Here is a 25,826-nt window from a genome sequence, read left to right as displayed (position 1 = left end):
TGTAGTAGCTTACCCGCATTCCTATTTTCCTATTCATTATTAAACCTACTCCTGCATTACCCCTATTTGACTTTGTGTTCATAACCCTGTAGTCACCTGACCAGAAGTCTTGTTCCTCCTGCCACCGAACGTCACTAATTCCCACTATATCTAACTTTAAGCTATCCATTTCCCTTTTTAAATTTTCTATCCTACCTGCCCGATTAAGGGATCTGACGTTCCACGCTCTGATCCGTAGAACGCCAGTTTTCTGTCTCCTGATAACGACATCCTCTTGAGTAGTCCCCACCCGGAGATCCGAATGGGGGACTATTTTACCTCCGGAATATTTTACCCAAGAGGACGCCATCATCATTTAATCATACAGCGAAGCTGTATGCCCTCGGGAAAAATTACGGCCGTAGTTTCCCCTTGCTTTCAGCCATTCGCAGTACCAGCACAGCAAGGCTGTTTTGGTTATTGTTACAAGGCCAGATCAGTCAATCATCCAGACTGTTGCCCTTGCAAATACTGAAAAGGCTGCTGCCCCTCTTCAGGAACCACACGTTTGTCTGGCCTCTCAACAGATACCCCTCCATTGTGGTTGTACGTACGGTATGGCTATCTGTATCGCTGAGGCACACAAGCCTCCCCACCAACGGCAAGGTCCATGGTTCATGGGGGGGGGGGGGGGGTTTGATGTCATGAATGTGAAATCAGTGTTTAAAGGGAAACACAAACAGGATCCTTATATGGATCCGTTGACAACTGATAGCGTTTCTATGCAGTTTTTGCTAGATTTTCTAGACTGGCTTGATGTGTGGAAAGCAAAAGGTTTGTCAAGTGGGTTTCTGACAAAAGAAACATTTTTTGCTATTCAGCATACAACATATGCCGTTGTAGAGATTGCTCGATACTGTACTGAAGAGCTAGGTATGAGCTATTTACTGACAGCCAAGCTACAAACAGATGTGCTTGAGCGGCGTTTTGGAAAGTATAGACCGCTTGCAGGTTCCCAATACAATGTTTCAGTGACACAAGTCTATGAAGCAGAAAAGAAGCTTCGAATTCAAAGCGTAATGCCTTTAGTTTTATGTTCTCCTTCCTATGGCAATATCACAGTAGGGGCCATAAAATTTTTTATGTTTTCTGAAGTTGAAGAAATAGACACATTAGACATAGAAGTCAGTGTAACTCAAGACAATGTTCTTTCAGTGAAAGATATTGCAACGTCTTTAACTTTCATTGCAGGCTACTGTGCTCATGCAGTGATTAAGAAGCTGAAATGTGAGAGTTGCCTTAATGAAATTGTGATTGAAAAGGAGTTGCCAATAAACGAATATTTTAGTTTGATACAGAGACTTGATCATGGAGGACTAAAATACCCATCAGACACTATTTTAAATATGATTGTCTACACTTATATTGTCATCAGCAAACTTCTCAAAGATCATGAAAGAGATTTTATTGCCTGTACGAATCAACGTGCTATTGCCTGTGCAGTAGCATCTGCTACTCTTCACGAAAATGACTTTTTATTATTTGATGGGGTATGCTGCAATGGACATTCATCCCAGGCAATAATGAAAAGTGTTGTTTGGGTTGGTGTCAATATATTTTTAAACAACTACTGTAAAAAGGTTAATGGAAAAAAAAATTCAAAAAACACTCAGCGAAAACTGCAACCTCTTACAACATAACTTTGAAATCTTTATCTTAGGTTCTTTTTAAATCATTAATACAAAACCTGTCATCAGTAATATTGCTACATCAACAAATGCCTCTTAAGCTGAACTAGTCAGGTTAATCTGAAACCAGTCAAACTTACCAAATTGCAACTTATGGCTGAGAGTTTGTATAAATATTTTAATATACAGCTGTTAACAGCTATCAACACTAATAGCCTAACGTGAAATTTTTATCAAAGAAATAAATCTTTAATATAAAGAATCTTACACTAATTTTTTCTCAGTTGAAGTTGGGTGGTAAATGATATATACAGGAGGGAGGACCAATAGTATTCTTTTTATAGTATGTGAAACCTAGAAATCAATTCGCTTGCTTTTCCGAGTATGACTTAAACCACTTCTTTGCTGCATGCCTTATTCATAGTATTTCTAATTTGTGTAATAAAGTTATGTGGCCCAACATGGCACATGCCTTTGACAATGACAAGACAACGCCATTTTGATCACCTTCCTTTATTATTTTGAGAAAAACTTACACAAACTGTGCTATAGCAGACTCCACTTTTTTTGCAAACAAGGTTAGTTTGTCTTGGTGATAAATGGGAGACAAGAGCAAAATTGCTCTATAGTTCTCTACATTCTCTGCAACACTTTTCTTTGTATACTGAAGTTATTACTTCAGCTTGTGATACATGTGAGAAATCTGCCGATTTGTAATGATTCATAAATTGTTACTGTTGAAAAAGCTACTATAGTATTTATGCATTCTTTAGGTAGACAAATTTCGATTTCACGTAGTGTTTGTGGTGTTCCTCTGTCTTCTACTACTGTCACTGTTATGAGTGCAGATGTGCATGCTGTGACAATTGCCTCTCTTTTTCTGAATTTACTACTTTCTCTGCAGCTGTTATAACTGTTGTTTTCTCAACATTTTCTTATGCAGATCATGTTTGCATATATTTTACTACCAATACAAATGGAGAAGCTGGTAGGGGAGGGCTTTGCAGTACTTTCATGGCCTTCTTTGTGTATGATTGGCAGGTCTCCTCATCTAATAGTAATGTAATTGTGGAACAGCTCTCACTTCTGTTACAAGCACTATTGAGTGCCACTAATTCTCAGGTTGACTAATTACTGAGCTCTTTAAATAGATGCTTGCCCTGTGCCATAAAGTGCCTTCTTGTTAGCTCATCTTTGCTGAGGAGAAAAATATCTGAGGTGGACTCTCAGGTATGCCCTTCTGTTGGCTTTTTGAATATATTTGTTTATAAAAGAATATTAAAAAAGCTTAAGCCTGTCACAATTGCTTTTCACTCACCTAATCTAATTAATGTAACCAGATCATATTCCAACAACACCTGACACATTTTGCCACATAACATACACTTACAGTTGGTAATTACTTGCAATTTACAGGGTGACCTAATATAATATCTATATGCATCGCCATTTTTCTACTACAGTGCTTTCATATGCATTCTTCCTACACAAAACTTTATGGTGCAGTGTTTTATTTGCATTCTTTTAGTGTCCCACTTAAAGACCTTCCATTACTACCCTGGAGATTATAAAATAGCAATTTAATAATTAATGTTGTTCAAAATTTATCATCATTATTCCTAAAATTATGAAACTTAAGTCTCAAGAATGTGGTTATTGTTAATGTTTGGCCTTGGTGTCCATAAGTCTTAATTATTTTGTCCCTACATAGTATTCATGCTGTACATCTATAATTTTCTATTGTGAACCACTATAATCTAAAATTTTTCTCATTCCATGTGTTAGTGATTATTGACAAGAGTGTATGGAAGATGAACAAAAGAAATAAATAAATTCATTCATACACAGAATTTTTTTACTTAATTTGCATTCATTCATATCAGCATGGTCAGTAGATGAAACTTGTTTTCCACTTTTAAACAATTACCAGTATATATAATTTGGAATGATGATCTGTTAAAGTATTGCAACTAAATAGAGCTGAACCACCACCCCCACCCCTTTCCCCAAACTTACGGAAGGATGAAGTATTTAAGCCACTGGTGAGTGCAGCCCAAATGTGATGCCAAATGCAGGTAAGTGTTCATTTTTCACAATTATTTCATCACAGGTCACATCACGTCATAAAACTTCTCAACAGATGAAATGAAAATTTACTTTGTAGTTGAAATTTATTTATGTGCAATTCATGCAAACAGTTTGTTTCAAAGTATATACTTCTTAGTACAGAAACATTCTTTCTTCAAAGGTATTCAGTTTAGAGCAGCGAAATCCTAACCTGGTAATCTGTATTTTGAGACCTCTTGTAATTTCAATACATAATGGAAATTTAGTTAACTTACTTGGAAAAGAGAATTCATTGAAATTTGTATTGGCATACCAAAACTTTATGGCAATACCATTACATACTCATCTCAGGTCAGTGAGATTTTCTTCCCCCCAGGGGATCCACAACTCTTTTGTGGATACGTGCGTAGCGAGCACGGGGCCCCGAGCTAATGTGGCCTTCCTTCCTTTCCGGGCTGCATACCTTCCCTTTCCGCATCCTTCCCCATCCCCCGTCTTCACCCCCCCCCCCTCACCTCTTGCTCTTTCCTTCACTTTCTCCCCCTCTGGGAGTATGGTTTGCGCCTACGTCCGGAGACGGACGCTTGTAAATGTACCGCATTCTTCTTCTTCCTTGCTTGTATGTCTTCTTCCTTCCTTTGTCCATCTCCTTTCCTTACCTCTTCTCTTTACCCTTTTCTCCGCTGCGGCGTTTGAGACCCCCTCTTCTTTCCTTTCCCTTTCTCTTTCTTCCTCCCTGTGCGTGTCTGAAGGCCGACCCACGCACTTCCATGCGTAGCCGGTGACGGGGTAACGCGTAATTCCCCGCCCCGGGTAGACAGGTAGGACACGTACGTACCCCCTGGTAAAGGCCAGGCCCAGGGAGGGGTGATTACCCGAGCTGATACCTTCCGAAAGTGCCGATTGGTCCCTCCGTCCGTATGTCGGGAGGTGTGACCTGAGGTGTGAACAATCACCTAAGGCGGGTGTGCCCTCGGTGAGGGCCCCCACAAGGGAGGAGCGCGCCATCGGAGACGCCGGTAATCATGGGGGATTCTTCCGCAATGGTTTCCTCACCTTCCACTATGTCTGCTCACAAACGTAAGTTCACTGAGTCTCAGCCACAGACGGTTCTTCCATCGTTGCCACAGTTCCTTGTTGTTTCTCGGTCTGACGAAGGTCACGACTTTTCCACGGTCAACCCCTTCATTATTCAGAAAGGTGTCGACGCAATTGCGGGTCCTGTAAAGTCTTGTTCCAGATTACGGAATGGTACCCTGTTGTTAGAAACACACAGTGCCCTCCAGGCTCAAAAATTGCTGTGTACTTCTCTGCTCCACACCTTCCCTGTCCGGGTGGAACCGCACCGTACCTTAAATTCCTCGCGTGGAGTCGTTTATACACGCTCCCTCGATGGATTGTCTGACGAAGAAATTCAGCACTACCTGTCTGACCAGGGCGTCACCGCTGTTCATCGGGTTATGAAAAGGGTTGACTCGAACATCATTCCAACCCGCACTGTCTTCTTGACTTTTGACAAAGTTCAACTCCCATCAAAAATCAAAGCAGGCTATGAGATAATTTCCGTTCGCCCTTATGTCCCAAACCCTACGCGTTGCTATCGCTGTCAGCGGTTTAATCACACCAGCCAGTCCTGTTCCAATCCGGCCAAATGTGTTACGTGTGGCAGGGATGCCCATGAGGGTGCTTGTCCACCTCCATCCCCTCGCTGCATCAACTGTATGGGTGACCACGCTGCTTCCTCTCGAGATTGCCCTGTTTTTAAGGACGAAAAGCTGATCCAGGAAATAAGAGTGAAGGAAAAGGTGTCGACCTTTGCTGCTCGAAAGTTACTCGCCAGTCGACAGCCCACCGTGCCTCAGAAAGGAAAATACAGCGCTGTCCTTGCTTCTTCTCGGCCAACAAAGGAGGCGGCCACGCAGACTTGCGACCTCACATGTAGTACCACGGTCGTCAGATCGGCCAGCGCAAAGATCGCCCGTTCAACCTCACCTCTTTCGCCTGCCCACTCTATGGCTCACCCTTCGTCGGGTTCTGCTAAATCTCGAGCCCAAAAGTCAGACGCCAAGTCTACAAAAAAAGAGCATTCTCGTGAAGAGTTTTTACGTACTGCGACTTCACAACCATCGGTTCCTCCTTCATCTAAACATACCTCCAAGAAGGCTACGAAGAAACACAGTTCCTCTCCTTCTCCGCCAAGGCGTGTCCCACCTACAGCACCACCTGGCGGAAATCGCCCTCGGCCATCTTCTGTGTCGCCGAGGCGCACTGTTGGTGGCCGGTCAACTGGCCGATCGTTGGTGGCAGGAGCTGCTCCTGACCAACCTATGGATCAGGATCTTCTGCTTTCGACTGAATGCCATTCCATGCTGTCGGTCGCAAGCTCTGAGCAGTCGTTGAGTTGACAGCACCCTTGGTGCCGTTCCTCCATTTTCTGTTCACCCTATGTCCATTATCCACTGGAATATCCGCGGCATTCGCGCCAATCGGGAGGAATTGTCGATCCTCTTACGATCCTACTCGCCCGTCATCTTCTGTCTTCAGGAAACAAAGCTGCGTCCCCATGACCGCTTTGTTCTCCCTCATTTTCAGTCCGTCCGATATGACCTCCCCTCTGTTGAAGGCACTCCAGCCCATGGAGGACTCGTGATTCTGCTCCATGATACTCTCCATTATCATCCAATCCCCTTAAACAGTTCCTTCCAAGCTGTCGCCGTCCGCCTTTCCCTTTCTGGATACACGTTCTCTCTATGTACGGTATACATTCCATCGTCTACACCACTGGCACGAGCTGATCTCCTTCATCTTCTTGATCAGCTTCCACCCCCCTATTTGCTGGTTGGGGACTTCAATGCCCACCACCCGCTTTGGGGATCTCCACATCCTTGTCCACGTGGCTCACTATTGCTAGACGTCTTCCACCAAGCGGATCTAGTCTGCCTCAACACTGGGGTCCCTACATTTTTGTCTGCCTCCACGGCAAATTTATCCCATTTGGACCTTGCGGTCGGTACTGTTCCGCTAGCTCGGCGCTTCGAATGGTTCGCCCTTGATGATACACACTCGAGTGACCACTTTCCATGTGTTCTTCGACTGCAGCCTCAACTGCCATATATGCGCTCGCGACGCTGGAAGTTTGCCCAAGCCGATTGGACACTTTTTTCGTCTCTAGCGACATTCGATGACCGTCGCTTTCCCAGCGTCGACGATGAGGTCACACATTTTACCGACGTTATTCTCACAGCTGCGGAACGTTCAATACCACGCACCTCCGAATTGCCCCGGCGCCCTCCAGTTCCTTGGTGGAACGAGGCCTGCCGTGACGCAATACGTGAGCGGCGACGTGCTCTTCGCATTTTCCGTCACCATCCAACTTTGGCCAACTGTATCCGATATAAGCAGCTCCGTGCGCGATGCCGTCGCGTCATCCGCGATAGCAAGAAGGCAAGCTGGAAATTCTTTACTAGCTCATTTAACAACTTCACTCCCTCCTCGGAAGTTTGGAGTCGGCTTCGACGGTTCTCAGGCGCGCCTAGTTTCTCCCCGGTCTCTGGGCTCACTGTCGCGCATGATACCTTAGTGGACCCCGTCGCAATTTCTAACTCATCGGGTCAGCACTTTGCTGAGATTTCGAGCTCTTCAAATTACCCGCCAGCGTTTCTCCCGAAGAAACGTGCAGCAGAAGTGCGGCATCTTGCTTTCTCCTCTCAAAATCGCGAAAGCTACAATACTGTTTTCTCCATGCGCGAACTCCAACATGCACTCTCTACTTCTCGCTCCTCCGCCCCAGGACCGGATGGTATCCATGTCCAAATGTTGCTGCATTTATCAACCCATAGCCTGCGTCACCTCCTTCGCCTTTATAATCGAATTTGGACCGACAGTACCTTTCCCAGGCGATGGCGGGAAGCTATTGTCGTTCCCGTTCCGAAACCTGGAAAGGACAAACATCTCCCCTCTAGCTATCGCCCCATTTCTCTCACGAGTAGTGTCTGTAAGGTTTTGGAGCGTATGGTGAATTACCGTTTAGCTTGGTGGCTGGAGTCCCGCAGTCTTTTAACACCAGCCCAATGCGGATTCCGAAAGCATCGTTCTGCTGTTGACCATCTTGTTGCTCTCTCCACTTATATCATGAACAATTTTCTCCGGAAACGCCAAACGGTAGCAATATTTTTTGATCTGGAGAGAGCGTACGATACCTGTTGGAGGACAGGCATCCTCCGCACACTGTTCTCTTGGGGCTTTCGAGGCCGGCTGCCCCTTTTTCTTCGCGAATTTATGGCAGAGCGCACATTTAGGGTGCGGGTGAACACTACTCTCTCCCGTACTTTCTCCCAAGAAAACGGGGTACCCCAGGGCTCCGTGCTGAGTGTTGTACTGTTTGCCATCGCCATTAATCCAATTATGGATTGTCTCCTTCCTGATGTCTCGGGCTCCCTCTTTGTGGACGATTTTGCGATCTACTACAGTTCTCAAAGGACCAGCCTTCTTGAAAGACGTCTTCAAGGATGTCTCGATCGCCTCTACTCGTGGAGTATCGAAACCGGCTTCCGTTTCTCACCCAGTAAGACCGTTTGTGTTAATTTTTGGCGACGTAAGGAGTTTCTTCCGCCCTCCTTACATCTAGGTCCTGTCAACCTTCCGTTTTCCGACGTCGCTAAATTCTTGGGTCTTATGTTTGACAGAAAACTGTGCTGGTCCTCCCACGTTTCCTATCTTTCGGCTCGCTGTCTGCGTTCCCTTAACACCCTCCGTGTCCTGAATGGTACCTCTTGGGGAGCGGACCGGGTGGTCCTTCTCCGCCTCTATCGCGCCTTAGTGCGCTCGAAATTGGATTATGGAAGCATAGTCTACTCCTCTGCTCGGCCGTCTATTCTTCGGCGTCTCGACTCTATCCACCACCGTGGATTACGTTTAGTGTCTGGAGCTTTTTACACCAGCCCTGTGGAAAGCCTTTATGCTGAGACTGCTGAACCTCCGCTATCCAATCGGCGGGCAGTCCTTCTGAGTCGTTATGCTAGCCATCTGTCTTCCATGCCTGCTAATCCAGCCCATAACCTTTTTTTCGATGCCTCCTTTGATGTCGGGTATGCAGGCCGCTCCTCCTCCCTACTACCCCCGGGAGTCCGCTTCCGTCAACTGCTCCATTCTCTTTCCTTCCGCTTTCCTAAAACCTTCTTGACAACTTGGGGTACAGCACCGCCTTGGCACCGTCCCCGGATCGACTTGCTCAGAGACCTATGTCAATTTCCCAAAGATGGTACCCCTACACTTGTTTACCGTCGGGCATTTGCTGCTCTATGTGCACAAATGACGGAAGCCACATTTATTTACACCGATGGCTCGAAAACATCGTTAGGTGTAGGGAGTGCCTATATTGTTGGCGACACCCCAAATCACTTTCGGCTTCCCGACCAGTGTTCGGTTTCTACTGCAGAGCTTTACGCTGTTCTCCAGGCTGTCCACTACATCCGCCGCCATCAGCGGATACAGTACGTAATCTGCTCAGATTCTCTCAGCTCTCTCCTAAGTCTCCAAGCTCTTTACCCTGTGCACCCTCTGGTCCACCGGATTCAGGACTGTCTGCGCTTGCTCCACCTGGGGGGCGTCTCAGTGGCGTTCCTCTGGCTCCCGGGACACGCTGGTATCTGTGGAAATGAGGCGGCCGATATAGCGGCCAAGGCTGCAGTCTCTCTTCCTCGGCCAGCTCTTCAGTCTCTTCCGTTTACCGATCTACGGAGCGGTTTATGTCGCCAAGTTACTCGTTTATGGCATGCGCATTGGTCAACACTTCCCCACAATAAATTGCGGGAAGTGAAAGCCGTTCCTTGCGCTTGGACCTCTTCCTCCCGAACGCGTCGTCGGGAGGAGGTAATTTTAGCTCGACTCCGGATAGGGCACTGTCTTTTTAGTCATCGACATCTTTTAAGCGGTGATCCTCCCCCACTCTGTCCCCACTGCTCTCAGCTGTGGACGGTCAGACACCTTTTAATTGAATGCCCCTATTTTAATCCGTTACGCTCCCGTCTACAGCTATCGCCTGATCTATCGTCGATTTTAGCAGATGACACGCGCTCAGCTGACCGCGTTCTACAGTTTATTAGTGACAGTGAAATGACGTCAGTCATTTGAAGCTTTTTTTGGGGACAACCAACCCCTTTCTATAGTGGACTTTTAAGCATTCCTTCTGCCTTTAGTTTCTCCAATTTTCTGACTGTTTCCATTGCTGCTGATTTTAAATTTCGTTTTTTTCCTGTTTTCTACGTCACGGGCTGGGCGCTAATGACCATAGATGTTTTGCGCCCTAAAACCACAAACAAAAAAAAAAAAAAAAAGTGAGATTTTCTTAATGGAAAGAAAGTTTCTTAGGGGAAGGTGCACAAACTGAGAAGAGATATCATATCATTCATTAGAACTGCATTTCACTTAAAAAATATTAACAGGAGAAATTTCTTTAAATAAAAAAAAAAGCATGAATACGAGGTTGCTGAAATGGTGGACTAAAACATATGTAGAACATGTCTTTCAGGGCAGTGTTAGTTTTTGAAACGACTCATACTATTGCTTATTACCAGTGCCTCTCTAAAGGGGTGTTATAATTCGAACACTATTTGCCCAATTTTCGTGTTTCTTTTTTTAATTCACAGGTATATCATCCAATCAGGTTTTAAAATGGATTTTGCTACATAAGGAATAAACAGCGGCAATAACAGTGTCCGTAAAATGTTAGCTGCCAGTGTGCTACTTTGCAAAGTGCCGTCCACATTATTAGACCTGCGTCAAAGTGATGCAATATTTAACTTAAAAAACAGAACAAAACCCCTAAAAGAAAGTCCGCGAGAGTATACGAGAATCTTTCGCGGGTGGCTTTCAATCAAAATTTTTGTCATTCAAAATCGTCTTACACAGGAACTGCAAAACGGAAGAATGGTGAATGGTGGTCAGCCATAAAAGATAAATGTATACCATTGCAGACGTTTAGATTGGCCTTTTCGAGATTTACAATTTATACTACAACACTTACAGTTTAGGAATGGTATTGGGAAAGAGCACACTGGTGGCAAACACTTGCACTTTTTGTAGCTGACGATCTTTGAACGGCTAACCAGACTGCCATCAAACAAGTCGTGACAATCCGCATTAAAGCAACTTTAAAATAAACTACAATGAAATGGGTCCATTCATTTGGGAGTTTTGATGCCTCAGATAATGAAAGTTATTACAGCCACTTTTTACATCGGGGCTAAAAGGTATGCAGAAATAAGTTACACACAAAAGAACTGGGTCATTTGAGAAAGGAAATCTTGTAATTCATGAGAGAGGTATGTCAGATTTCTTTACGAATTTTCCTCGTGCGGTTCCCGCAACAGTCTATTGCTGTGGCCAAACGGACTGCGAGCATCGGCACCAGACTACGTGCGTGACGTCACTGAGCGGGCGCGCAGGCTTTCCTCTATAGGGGGTGCTGGTTCTGCCCATGTGGGCAACTGCTGACGGTCCGCCACATTTTAACGTCCTTTCCGGATTTTAACACACTGCGTCTTGATCTTGGCCTGCCATGTAGTCTAGATGCTATTTTAGCGGATGACCCACGAGCAGCTGCTCGTGTTCTTCGTTTTATCAACTTGACCAACCTCTCTAAGGACATTTGATTATGCTGTTTTTTTTTTTAATCCAGTGCCTGTCAGTCTGTCTTTTATCTTTTTCCCTTTTAGTTGCTGTTTTAAACTTGTGCCTCGCGGTGCATTCCTAACGTAGTCTGGGCGCTAATGACCATTGACGTTGTGCGCCCTAAAACCACAAAAAAAGACATGCAGACTCAAGAAAGTCGCGGATTTAAGTATATAATGATGTATCAGGACCACTTGACAAAATTTGTTTCGTTACGTGCACTGCAAAGCAAGAGGGCAGAGGAAATAGCACATCATTTAGCAGATATATTTTTGACATTTGTTGCTCCTTGTATTTTCCACTCTGACAACGGCAGAGAATATGTTAATTCTGTCATAAACGAGCTGGCTGTATTTTGGCCTGAGTGTAAACTGGTTCACGGACCACAGACGCACAGCCAAAGGCAAGGTATTGTTGAACGCGCCAACCAAGACGTTGAAAAAAAATATTTTCTTCATGTATGAAAGACAACATTACCACCAACTGGTCAAACGGTCTTCGCTTTGTACAGTATGAAAAATCGGGCATATCATTCTGGTATCAAACAAACACATTACAAAGCTGTGTTTGGCACAGAACCACGAGTAGGGTTTATGACTTCGAGTTTGGCTCTAGATGTTATTAACGAGATAAAAGATGAAGATGATCTTAAAGAGGCTTTAAATAAAATTAATGTGGTAGACGCAGAAAATGAGACACCTGACGAACTGGAACCCTCACACGACTCAGAGGAGATAGCGGTTATGGTTAGTGGCAATGGACGGATTACAGCTGCAGCCAGACAAGATGATGCAGCAGCCAGACAAGATGATGCAGCAGCTTTGCCCAGTACACGTATACAGTCTCCAACAACAGCAGTAGCCAAGCAAGAGGATCCAGAAGCCGTAGCTAGTAAGAGTGCGGAGCCTCAGATAACTCCAGCTTGTCACAAAGAACCAGAAGCTGAAGCTATTACGAAACGACAATCTCAAATACGAACAGCTAGAGAAAACGCTCATGAAAACCTGACGAAACAGTCCAAAAGGATGAAGATGGCTTCACAATGAATACACGCTACTCTAGAAATCTGTGACAATATAATTATACCGATTCCTGTTATCGACAGCGCAAAAGCAGATCTCCCCAATCTTATTGAAGTTGTTCTTCAGAATGATGAACAGGGCTTGCACAAGATTAGAAAGATATATGGGATACTCGACAAATTGTATTGCAGGTATGTATTTCTGAATTGATTTCAATAATTAAGGACAAAAGTTAGACAGTCATTACTTAATTGATTTAATGCTCCGAAAACGTCGCTAACTATTCAAGTAATTCATTCATATTTTAAGATTGAATACTTACATTGTAATATATTCTATATGTATTAAGTACCTAATCGCCTTTCAAACAAACTAATTAAAAGTTCTCTTCCAGATCCGAATTCGACGTGTCCAAAGAGAAATTCTTGCTGCTGGAAGACGTGCCACAGACAAAGGTATCATTAAGAACTGCTGCCAAGATGGCAGCCTTAGGATCAGGACAAGAATTTGTTCGCTGTGTGTGTGTGTGTAAGAAGGCATGTATTTAAAAAAGGTGCTTTTCTTGGGAAAAAGGAAAACTTTGTAACTCAAAATGTCAAGACAGTTTGCCTTGCAATAACATATAATCAAAATTTAATTGTAAAATTTTTTGGCACGTTTCTCCTTTATTAAGACTGTGGCAACTTTTGTCAAATGTATCAGTAATTTATATACTTTCACTGTATGATTATTTTGTTTCCACTTTCGTAACTAATATTGTTAAAATGGCTGTAATTTTCCTTCAAATGTTTCTTCAGTGTGTGGTTATTTTTGTATTGCTGTAGTTAATATTAACGACTTAGATATATTATCAATATTCTCAATAAATATTGCATTGCACAATACAAAAATGTTTTTATTTTTTTATTTCGACGAACAAGTAGTTACTCTTACTTTTAATATTTGCCCCTGAATAAATTTAATGAAAACTAGTTCTGTCTAGTTTAGTTAGGAAGCGTTCTTACTAGGTGAAATTAGTTGATACTGATAGCCTTAGTTACCTCTAGAACTTACTGCTGGTCAAAAGCGAAAGTCAGTTAAGCCTAGTTTTAACTAGGCAAAACGCGTTTTGATGAAGTGGCTCAGTATGCACTAGTTTTAACTAGTAAGAACGCGTTCTAACTAACAACGGGTTTTCACTGTAATATATCTACCTCTAACTTATCCATTTCCCTTTCTAAATTTTTTAACTTGCATGCCTGATTAAAGGATCTGACATTCCACGCTCCAATTCGTAGAACGCCAGTTTCCTTTCTCCTGATAACGACATCCTGTTGAGCAGTCCCCGCCCAGAGATCCGAACGGGGGACTGATTGACTTCTGGAGTATTTTACCCAAGAGGACGCAATCATTTAACCATGCAGTAAAACTGCTGCAGTCCTTTGCTTTCAGCCGTTCTCAGCACCAGCACAGAAAGGCCGTTTTGCTTGATGTTACAAGGCCAGATCAGTCAATCATCGTGACTGTTGCCCCTGCAACTACTGAAAAGGCTGCTGCCCCTCTTCAAGAACCACAAGTTTGTCTGGCCTCTCAACACATACCCTTTCGTTGTGGCTGCAAATACGGTACGGCTATCTTTATCCCTGACGCACGTAAGCCTCCGCACCAAGTCCAAGGTCTCTGGGGTCGTGGGAGAGAATTAGAGGGAAAACGTATCGCAAAACTTTCCGTACTGTTGACCATGATATGGATGATTCTCGTGACACTACACATGCACTAGCACTTCCCAGACACACTGCGTGGTCAGTTACAGCAGCAGCAGCAGCAGCAGCAGCAGCAGCAACAACAACCTCATCAGTAACTTCCACTGTGGTAGGAGGCCTTCTCCTTCCAGATGCCACATCAAGCTCAGCCGTGTTTCCGAATTTTATTACCACCTTCATTATACCATGTAATGACATCAGGCCTGTCCCCAGACCTTTCCGTCAGCGATGCTCTCTCAATGCAACACTGTTTTATGCGAGCGGCAGCAAATTCCACTTTCACTAACAATGCACTGTTTCTCGTCTCCATAGCCACACTGTTCACTCACGTTATGGCTAGCCAGATGAGAGCGTGGTTGTCATACTCTCATACAAACAGTTTGCAGCACCAGATTTGCACCTGAAGGAAAAAACAAATATTTTTTCCCGTGTAAATCAGTTTCGCATTAACGCATTAGAATATGTACAAGTTTCGTTGTCATGCGATAATTACAGCCCGCACTGGACCTCCAGCAGTAATTGCACTTTAATTAAAATCACCCTGTATTTACCCTGTCTTGGAAGCGACAATTAAAACTGTCTCTCTGTACACTCACTATATTCCTTATTCAGCACACACATTCTATTTAGTGGGCTGAAGTACAGTAAAATGTTGCTATCATTCCACTTCTTTTTTTGACATTTTGTGATAAATCCATCGTTTACCCTGATAACAAACAGTGTAACTCTTCACTGAATACGACAAATGAAAGATTTGGTATCCACATGGGTGTCTACTCATCAACGTTCGAACATTACATAGACATTTAATATAGGTATTCACTTCAACACTGAAATAACTTCACCGTGTGCACTACTGGTAAACGCAAAATATCGAGACAGTATTCTATCTTTTGCCACACATTCTACACCACGTGTGGTGTGATTGTACTAATGGCTTCTCTGATGCGGTGTTACATTGTCACAATATCACGAACTGCTGTTTTGTACACACATCCCCAAAGAAAGAAATCTAAGGGGATGGTGATGTGATGAGGTGACGGCGGCGGCCACGGAACTGGGCTCCCTCTGCCTGTCCACCTGTTGGGAGGCTTTCATTAAGGGATCCCTGGAGCCCAGTGATGGGGAGCGACATCTCCTTGATAGATGACAGTGTCTTATATATCCCATGGATGGGGTACGGCATAATTCACCAGCATGTCTGGGGGTTCACATATTCACTTATATTGATTTCGAGGAAGGAAATTAAGCCAGTCACTCGATCACACACAACCCACACCACAAAATAACGTTTCCAATGTCCCAAAGCTGTTTTCGTACAATATGAGGATCTTCTGATCCCCAGATCCGGGCATTACATTTGTTACCTCTGTCACAAACGTGAAATGTAGTTTCATCGGAAAAACACACACGCTTCAAGATATCATTGTCCTCATCCAAACCGTTCAGCATCTACACTGCAAATCGTTCATGTTTTGGGCCAGCATCTGCTTATATTGCGTGAAAAATTGGGACCTCGTATACATAAAGATTAAGACGTTTGCGAACAGCTTTATGAACTGTATTCTTGGGCGATCGAAGCTTGTCTAATCGGTTTCGGTGGCGACCTCGTGAATGCAGTTTGAGCTACCTGCCCAGAATCACCCGAAACAAGTGGTCTGCCGCAGCTTGAGGTGATTTTTTTTTTTTTTTGAAATGGTACACAGTTTCGCTTCACTGTGTTCGATGATTTAGTTTCTTCTAGCCACACAACACACTGTTTTCTGTGGTGGCGGGGGGAACCGTTTTTACATTGTAGCTCACAAGGTGCTACTCTTCGCAAAAGTGTCGAATGAGACACAGTGCTATAGAAATTTAATGGGTTCCCTAGCAAACCTGTAACAAAAAAATACCATCATAGATATTTAATATACAAAGTGGGGTAAAAACTTATGGACACGCTGTATTTAATTCTTTCAGTGGTTGTAGTCAGCGATCGAATACTTAAGCACATTTTTCGTCAAATACAGTTTGACTGTTAAATCCCTCTCTACAACTGGACAGGCTGGCTGCAAGAGAAAAAGTGTGCAAAACTTCGAACATAGATAGCGAGGCAGTGGTCAGAGCATCACAGTCAATTATTGGGAATTAAAGTGTGTAGCCTTTGTTGAACTCTGAAGCTAAAGGCATAACGGAGAAATTGTGTAGTTTTGAAACATCCTTTGCGATTGCGAGTTGGGGTACAATTCTCGAAAGGTTCAGTGTTGTAAGTCAGCCAGTGTTCCGCAGTTGCACAGTTCCGTAGTTAGTCTCTCGGAAGAAATTAAAATGGGATACCAATTTTTCAAGAATCAATGTCAGAAGAAATTTGAATCACTTCGTAAAATTGCTCGAAGTTCGAGAAAGTGAAGTTAGGACAAGAAACACGATAAGAAAAACGAAGAAATTGTTCGACGAATATGATTCGGATATCAAAGAAGCTAATGGATTAGATGAGGTGCGGATATCCTTTTGATTTTGGATAAACTGGCTGAAGAACAGATCAAGAATTTTTAGTCTTATAAGGATTTCAGTGAGCTATATGTATTCCGCAGCGTCTTGGTGCAGCGGTAAGCGCTGGGGTTCGTAATCCGAAGGTCGCCGGATCGAATCCTGAACCATTCAACAATTTCCCCCCATGAACCATGGACCTTGCCGTTGGTGGAGAGACTTGTGTGCCTCAGCGATACAGATGGCCGTACCATAGGTGCAACCACAACGGAGGGGTATCTGTTGAGAGGCCAGACAAACATGTGGTTCCTGAAGAGGGGCAGCAGCCTTTTCAGTAGTTGCAAGGGCAACAGTCTGGATGATTGACTGATCTGGCCTTGTAACACTAACCAAAACGGCCTTGCTGTGCTGGTACTGCGAACGACTGAAAGCAAGGGGAAACTACAGCCGTAACTTTTCCCGAGGACATGCAGCTTTACTGTATGATTAAATGATGATGGCGTCCTCTTGGGTAAAATATTCCGGAGGTAAAATAGTCCCCCCATTCGGATCTCCGGGCGGGGACTACTCAAGAGGACGTCGTTATCAGGAGAAAGAAAACTGGCGTTCTACGGATCGGAGCGTGGAATGTCAGATCCCTTAATCGGGCAGGTAGGTTAGAAAATTTAAAAAGGGAAATGGGTAGGTTAAAGTTAGATATAGTGGGAATTAGTGAAGTTCGATGGAAGGAGGAACAAGACTTTTGGTCAGGTGATTACAGGGTTATAAATACAAAATCAAATAGGGGTAATGCAGGAGTAGGTTTAATAATGAATAAAAAAATAGGAGTGCGGGTTAGCTACTACAAACAGCATAGTGAACGCATTATTGTGGCCAAGGTAGACACAAAGCCCATGCCTACTACAGTAGTACAAGTTTATATGCCAACTAGCTCCGCAGATGATGAAGAAATTGATGAAATGTATGACGATACAAAAGAAATTATTCAGGTAGTGAATTGAGACGAAAATTTAATAGTCATGGGTGACTGGAATTAGTCAGTAGGAAAATGGAGAGAAGGAAACATAGTAGGTGAATATGGATTGGGGGGAAGAAATGAAAGAGGAAGCCGCCTTGCAGAATTTTGCACAGAGCATAACTTAATCATAGCTAACACTGGGTTCAAGATTCATAATAAAAGGTTGTATACCTGGAAGAATCCTGGAGATACTAAAAGGTATAAGGTAGATTATATAATGGTATGACAGAGATTTAGGAACCAGGTTTTAAATTGTAAGACATTTCCAGGGCAGATGTGGACTCTGACCACAATCTCTTGGTTATGAACTGCAGATTGAAACTGAAGAAACTGCAAAAAGGTGGGAATTTAAGGAGATGGGACCTGGATAAACTGAAAGAACGAGAGGTTGTAGAGTGTTTCAGAGAGAGCATAAGGGAACAATTGACAGGAATGGGGGAAAGAAATACAGTAGAAGAAGAATGGGTAGCTCTGAGGGATGGAGTAGTGAAAGCAGCAGACGATCAAGTAGGTAAAAAGACGGGGCCTAATAGAAATCCTTGGGTAACAGAAGAAATATTGAATTTAATTGATGAAAGGAGAAAATATAAAAATGCAGTAAATGAAGCAGGCAAAAAGTAATACAAACGTCTCAAAAATGAGATCGACAGGAAGTGCAAAATGGTTAAGCAGGGATGCCTAGAGGACAAATGTAAGGATGTAGAGGCTTTTCTCACTAGGGGTAAGATAGATACTGCCTACAGGAAAATTAAAGAGACCTTTGGAGAGAAAAGAACCACTTGTATGAATATCAAGGGCTCAGATGGCAACCCAGTTCTAAGCAAAGAAGGGAAGGCAGAAAGGTGTAAGGAGTATATAGAGGATTTATACAAGGGCGATGTACTTGAGGACAGTATTATGGAAATGGAAGAGGATGTAGATGAAGATGAAATGGGAGATACGATACTGCGTGAAGAGTTTGACAGAGCACTGAAAGACCTGAGTCGAAACAAGGCCCCGGGAGTAGACAACATTCTATTAGTACTACTGACGGCCTTGGGAGAGCAAGTCCTGACAAAACTCTACCATCTGGTGAGCAAGATGTATGAGACAGGTGAAATACCTTCAGACATCAAGAAGAATATAATAATTCCAATCCCAAAGAAAGCAGGTGTTGACAGATGTGAAAATTACCGAACTATCAGTTTAATAAGTCACAGTGGCAAAACACTAACGTGAATTCTTTACAGACGAATGGAAAACTGGTAGAAGCGGACCTCGGGGAAGATCAGTTTGGATTCCGTAGAAATGTTGGAACACGTGAGGCAATACTAACCTTACGACTTATCTTAGAAGAAAGATTAAGAAAAGGCAAACCTACGTTCCTAGCATTTGTAGACTTAGAGAAAGCTTTTGACAATGTTGACTGGAATACTCTCTTCCACATTCTAAAGGGGGCAAGGGTAAAATACAGGGAGCGAAAGGCTATTTACAATTTGTACAGAAACCAGATGGCAGTTATAAGAGTCGAGGGGCATGAAAGGGAAGCGGTGGTTGGGAAAGGAGTGAGACAGGGTTGTAGCCTATCCCCGATGTTATTCAATCTGTATATTGAGCAAGCAGTAAAGGAAACAAAAGAAAAATTCGGAGTAGGTATTAAAATTCATGGAGAAGAAGTAAAAACTTTGAGGTTCGCCGATGACATTGTAATTCTGTCAGAGACAGCAAAGGACTTGGAAGAGCAGTTGAACGGAATGGACAGTGTCTTGAAAGGAGGATATAAGATAAACATCAACAAAAGTAAAACAAGGATAATGGAATGTAGTCGAATTAAGTCGGGTGATGCTGAGGGAATTAGATTAGGAAATGAGACACTTAAAGTAGTAAAGGAGTTTTGCTATTTAGGGAGTAAAATAACTGATGATGGTCGAAGTAGAGAGGATATAAAATGTAGACTGGCAATGGCAAAGAAATCGTTTCTGAAGAAGAGAAATTTGTTAACATCGAGTATAGATTTGTCAGGAAGTCGTTTCTGAAAGTATTTGTATGGAGTGTAGCCATGTATGGAAGTGAAACATGGACGATAACGAGTATGGACAAGAACAGAATAGAAGCTTTCGAAATGTGGTGCTACAGAAGAATGCTGAAGATTAGATGGGTAGACTACGTAACTAATGAGGAGGTATTGAATAGGATTGGGGAGAAGAGACGTTTGTGGCACAACTTGACTAGAAGAAGGGATCGGTTGGTAGGACATGTTTTGAGGCATCAAGGGATCACAAATTTAGCATTGGAGGGCAGCGTGGAGGGTAAAAATCGTAGTGGGAGACCAAGAGATGAATACACTAAGCAGGTTCAGAAGGATGTAGGTTGCAGTAGGTACTGGGAGATGAAGAAGCTTGCACAGGATAGAGTAGCATGGAGAGCTGCATCAAACCAGTCTCAGGACTGAGGACCACAACAACAACAACATTTGTATTTGTGTCAGAACTGAAGAAGCCAAGTCCACTCGAAATTCAGGAAGGGTAGTCCAGGATTCAACAAGTCTACAGTTCAGATCTCGAGAATTTAACACGTATCTAGTAGGATACCATGGCTGTAGTAAACCGCCGATAGAGAAGACACGACCGGATCAGTATTGACTGGAATACTGTCATTTAAATTCTGAAGGTGGGAGGGGTAAAAGACAGGGAGCGGAGGGCTATTTCCAATTTGCACAGAAACCAGATGGCAGTCAAAAGAACCGAGGGGTATGAAAGGGAAGCAGTGGTTGAGAAGGGAGTGAGACAGGGTTGTACCTATCACCGATGTTATTCAATATGTATATTGAACAAGCGGTAAAGGAAATAAAAGAAAAATTTGCAGTAGGAATTAAAATCCACGGAGAAGAAACAAGATTTGCGAACTGAAATGGGGTTCCATGGTTTGTTAATACCACACAAGGGTGAATGACGGAAGGTGTGGACCAAGGACATTTGAGGTACTTCCTTCACTGTTTATTTTTTTTACAACACACTTCTTTATTAATAACATTGATAATACTTTTAAAAGGAAACAACACAACAGGCCTTGTAAATTAATATGGCTATGAGCACTATGGGACTTATCTTCTGAGGTCACCAGTCCCCTACAACGTAGAACTACTTAAACCTAACTAACCTAAGGACATCACACACATCCATGCCCGAGGCAGGATTCGAACCTGCGACCGTAGCGCCTTCTAAATCGCCCAACTGCATAAGTGAACTACTAAAAATAATCGTTAATATGTTTTGAAACACAATAAACTTCAACTCACAAATAGCATTCAGTTGTTTACTAATTAATATCTGTTCAAAGCAATTTTCCCACATAATCCACAACTTGAAACCAGAAATGAGTGCACTTCATTGCTATTAAATGTCTGCATAAGTTAATGGCCATACATAGTAACCTCTGAACAACAATTCAATTGACTTAAAAAAAAACACAACCACCTAAACATGTTTACAGAATTATGGGAAAGAAACGTATATACACCTTCTGTTTAGCAAATGAACCACTTTCGGCCTGAGCCACCAACAACATAAGTCGGTCTCTTTACCCACATGGAGCCAGTACGAGTTACTGGAAGGAAAACTAAACCGAGCACTGGTACACAGCGTCTGGTCCACCGCACTGTCCAGCTCGCAGCCCTGTCGCGTCGCGCTGTCTCGTCGAGCTTCCACACCGGCCCTCGTACAAAGATGTCGGGTCGCTCTGGGACGGGTGTCTGCACAGAGCCGCCTGCCTGGAGGCCGGAGCACTGTGCGGTGAGGCGACCAGCAGAGGTGGAGGAGGAGGAGGAACAAGTGGCGCTGCAGGTCCTGTAGGCGTGTCAAGGGGGCGCTCCTCTGGTCCGTGACGTCGGAGGTGTGGGAGGGTCACAGTGGCTGCCGTGGCGGCTCGAGTGTTGCGTTGCGGGCCACCAGTGGAGGACGGGTGTAGAGTAGGAGGTACACGCCTGCCCGGCTAGCCGCGCGGTCTGACGCCGTGCTTCCCGAGCGGGAAGGCGTGCCGGTCCCCGGCACGAATCAGTCCGGCCGATTCGTGTCACGTCCGGTTTGCTGGCCGGCCTGTGGATGGTTTTTAAGGCGGTTCTCCATCTACCGCGGCGATTGCGGGCTGGTTGCCCTTATTCCGCCTCACTTACACTATGTCGGCGACTGCTGCGCCAACACTGTCTCCACGTACGCGTACACCATCATTACACTACCACACAGACATTTCGGGTTCCACTTTTGTGGTACGAGATGTTCCTGGGAAGGGGGGGGGGGGGGCAGGGTCCACTGGGGGCCGAATCACACAATAACCCTGGCTTAAGTGTGGGCGGCGGAGGGGTGGACTGCTGTGGGGTTGTGGACCACTGGGTGTTACGGTGGGAAGAACCGTCTCCGTCGTTTCTAGGACCGCAGTTTAATACACAATACACGCGGTACACACCCCGTACATGTAGTAATAATGATGTTGTCGACACAAGTGTCACGGGACATGTTGACACGACCGAGGATTGCGCGAACTAAACAGTCAGAGCGAGTCCACACAGCTGCCTTCACTGGTCAGCGACGCCGTCGTCCCCACAAGCATTTGTACTCGAGATACTGCACTTCATACACGACACCTCTCAAGTAAAGAATGAAAGTGAGTCAAACTCTTTCAGGATTCTGCGAGATGCCAAAAGGTAGCAACTTGGCGAATCTTTAGCCAAAACTGAACATTGCTCTTCAAATACACTCTGGCACACTCCACAGTAAGGTCTTCTTCCACTGTAAAATACACAAATAATTATTTAAGAAAATCACAAAAACAGGATCGTCTTAATTATTTCGGTGGCTTTACTGTCGAGTCAGATTTGACAGTGAAACTGAAGTAAGCGAAAATCGTAAATTTGTTTTCCAATGACAGAGCAAGGACAAAATCAAATGGTTCAAATGGCTCTGAGTACTATGGGACTTAACATCTGAGGTCATCAGTCCCCTAGAATTTAGAACTTCTTAAACCTAACTAACCTAAGGACATCACACGCATCCATGCCCGAGGCAGGATTCGAACCTGCGACCGTAGCGGTCGCGCGGTTCCAGACTGAAGCGCCTAGAACCGCTCAGCCACAACGGCCGGCAGGACAAAATCCCTTCTTATTTCAGTAGTCAGTGTTTTGCGTCCTGATACCTTCCTAAATGTAATGCAAATTGTTTGTATTGTTTCTGTTTAATTTGAGTAAAAGCACAATTTCAATGTTTACATTTATATGTATTGTGTGAATGTTTATTAATTTTTTCTGTTCGTATTTTTATTAAAATCACTCTTTTAAGTTCGAAAGTCAATCTTAAATAATTATCTGTGTTTCATATCGGTGGGTTGGTGGTGGTGATGGTGGTGGTGGTGGTGGTGGGCGGCGGCAGCAGAGATGTTTTTGCTCAGGGGCGTCTCATGAATCCTAAGTACAGACTTGTCCACAGTCACTGACCTACAGCCATTCGAACGGAAACCGTTACTCCTGTAGTGCTGTCACAGCACCCTTGCTGCCTCAGCCAAATAAGGCGCTTATTAAATGCACTGGAGGATTCAGTCAACACTATCTGCTGCGAATGCACTGTCAGAGGGAGACACACTTGTTCGATTCTCAGTCGCTCAACTGCACGACTGCAATGTTCTCGTGGAAACTGCCAACAGCAGCAAGGACCCTCAAACCTGTAACCACGTTATTGGGTATAACAACAACTTATAATCTGTAATTTTGCATACAAGCGAATGATCCATTTTGTGACGATCTAACTCCCATTATTTATTTTTTATACATAACGACATGGAATAAACACATGCCAAAAGTTAGTTCCGTACGGATACGATCTATTTCTTTTAATAATAAATTAAAGTCAACCACTGCAGCTTATGTCTATTTTCAGGCAATTCTCAGGGACCACTGTAAGGATTTTGGTATGGCTTTAGTTAATAGATTGGTTCACGGGGTCGGTTTGTGTATATGATTTATAAATATTTCTTAGAAAGTGATATATATTATTTATCTATTTATTCATACTATGAATCATAGTATCTCCGTTCCATTTCTTCTGTGGTGGTGATCTGCTCAGAACATCCGCCCACAAACAGATTTTGCATACGCAGTGGAGAGTGAAGTAACAACACTATTTTCATCTAGCATTGAAAAACGTATTTCGGTTATTAGTCCAATATTTGATTACGTGATCCATTGTGTGAACTTAAAAAGTGGTTATTGGACATATGGTTAAATATCAAACATATGGAGTGAAAATATTTTACTCGAATAAATGTGTCCACATTTTAAGAAAAACCTACCGGTGGTCGGGCTCGATCCTAGGACCTTGCTTTACACATAGATACATTCATATCCGCGCCACCAAATCTCCAAACATAATCTTAAAGTATTATCTGTTACGAACAGCATCAATAATTTTTAATGAGATTTTCTCGAGACTGATACAAAATTGTGCTTTATGCTTCTACCTATTTTCAAGTCTAGGCCATGAACTTGAAGTATATTTAAAAGTGAATCGAATGCGTGAGCGAATGGAGGAAGATATCATTTATCCAGAAGTGACATACGCCATCCGAAACGACTTAACCTTTGACCGCTGACAAGAAATCTTGGTTTTGGTTTCTACGTACTTCCTGAGACCCCTCGTATATAAGCGTGTGCAGTAGACTAAGTCTCACATTCCGAATCTAAGAGATCAGCGTGCGAATCATTCAACTCTCTTTTTTTCCACACGTTACGATTGCGACTAAGTTAAGAAAGTCGATGATTCGAATACTGAGCACGAAATGTTACTTCCTACATGCTACACAGCATCCTTGGTTTTGTTGTTCGCACTTCTCAAATCAGTGCCTGATTTTTGGAAAAGATGCGTGATGTGAGTACATGACGATCGTCGTGAGGACTGAGTTCTCCGCATTGTATATCGGGCTGCGAATGCTCTGGCGGATTTGTTCTTGCTAAGTATGCGTGAGGTTCCCTGTTCCATGCTTACTACTTTAACTGTTGCCTTAAGTACTAGATGCGATAGGTACTCTGCTTCCCGCAATCAAATTCACGGAAATCCAAGTGATGTAAACACATCCTCCATTCAAATGTGTCACAAACGTAACGGTAATTGCTGTGTTTAAAGAAAAGAACATATCAGCCATGACGAGCTTAAAACGGGGCAGGGGAGTTAACTGTAAAAAAAATTTAAATTCCCTCAGCGAGGTTCTTTCCATACAACAGGAAAAAGTGCACTTCGCTAACAGAGTTGTTACTACTAGCTGTAATGCTCATAGATAATTGTGTCTCGCTCACTGTTCGTTTTGTATGAGATGCAGTAGGTTCACATGAGATTGACAGTATGTTGGTAGAATCATGTTTTCTAGCCACTTATGTTTTGTACCAGTTAGTAAAACTTCGCAATTTAATGTAACGAATAGGTGAGCGGTCTCAAAAATTGTGTCAAGATGAAGCTTTCGCAGCTTTAAGATGCCAACCGAACTACCAAGCCGTATTGGCTGCTGTGACGACCGAGAGAAAATCACTCCCCACGAACTCGGAAATGGGAATGACTGTCACACAACGGCCTGAATTTTGTGAATGGAATGGCCCTCGTAAATGACTTTTGGATGTCAGTTCTTCCACAGATAAGTAAACGTGTAATTAATTACAAGAGGATTTATCGAACTACCGAATTAACCCCAATATGTTACAATCATTCCATGTAAGTACATAGACAAGCAAGAAAGCAATAATTATATATTGATGTGAGCAACGAATTACGAGGTTAGAGGGACTACGAATTACGAACAACGAGGCGCACTTGAACCAGAGGTGGATTGCTTTGGCAACGTCGGTAAGAAACAAGTTGTTTGGGAGTGACCATCGTCGAAATAGATCATTCTCTAAAATATAAAACATATGTCTGTGCAATGATTGGCTCCATCGTGCAAGAAAAAGAAAAATGTTCAAATGTGTGTGAATTCCTAAGGGACCAAACTGCTGAGGTCATTGGTCCCTAAACTTAAACACTACTTAAAGTAACTTAAACTAACTTACGCTAAGAACAACACATACGCCCATTCCAGAGGGAGAACTCGAACCTCCGGCGGGGGAGACCGCGCAATCCGTGACATGGCGCAGCAAACCGCGCAGCTACACCGCGCGCTG

The 25,826-nt window shown here is 43.5% G+C and overlaps 1 protein-coding gene across 1 annotated transcript in view; it reads right to left on the bottom strand.

Moving 5' to 3' along the window:
* Positions 1-11,213, bottom strand: part of LOC124596411 (spore wall protein 2-like) — a 194,959-nt gene extending 183,746 nt beyond the window's left edge. Inside the window, exon 1 of the mRNA XM_047135577.1 lies at positions 11,151-11,213. Coding sequence (XP_046991533.1) covers positions 11,151-11,213 — 63 coding nt within the window. The remainder of the gene's footprint in view (positions 1-11,150) is intronic.
* Between the last annotated feature and the right edge of the window lie 14,613 nt (positions 11,214-25,826).

The sequence above is a fragment of the Schistocerca americana genome, chromosome 1, assembly GCF_021461395.2.
Source record: "Schistocerca americana isolate TAMUIC-IGC-003095 chromosome 1, iqSchAmer2.1, whole genome shotgun sequence".
Classification (NCBI taxonomy): Eukaryota; Metazoa; Arthropoda; class Insecta; order Orthoptera; family Acrididae; genus Schistocerca; species Schistocerca americana.
The sequence above is the reverse complement of the archived record's forward strand: the minus strand, read 5'-3'. Positions and strand labels throughout refer to the sequence as shown.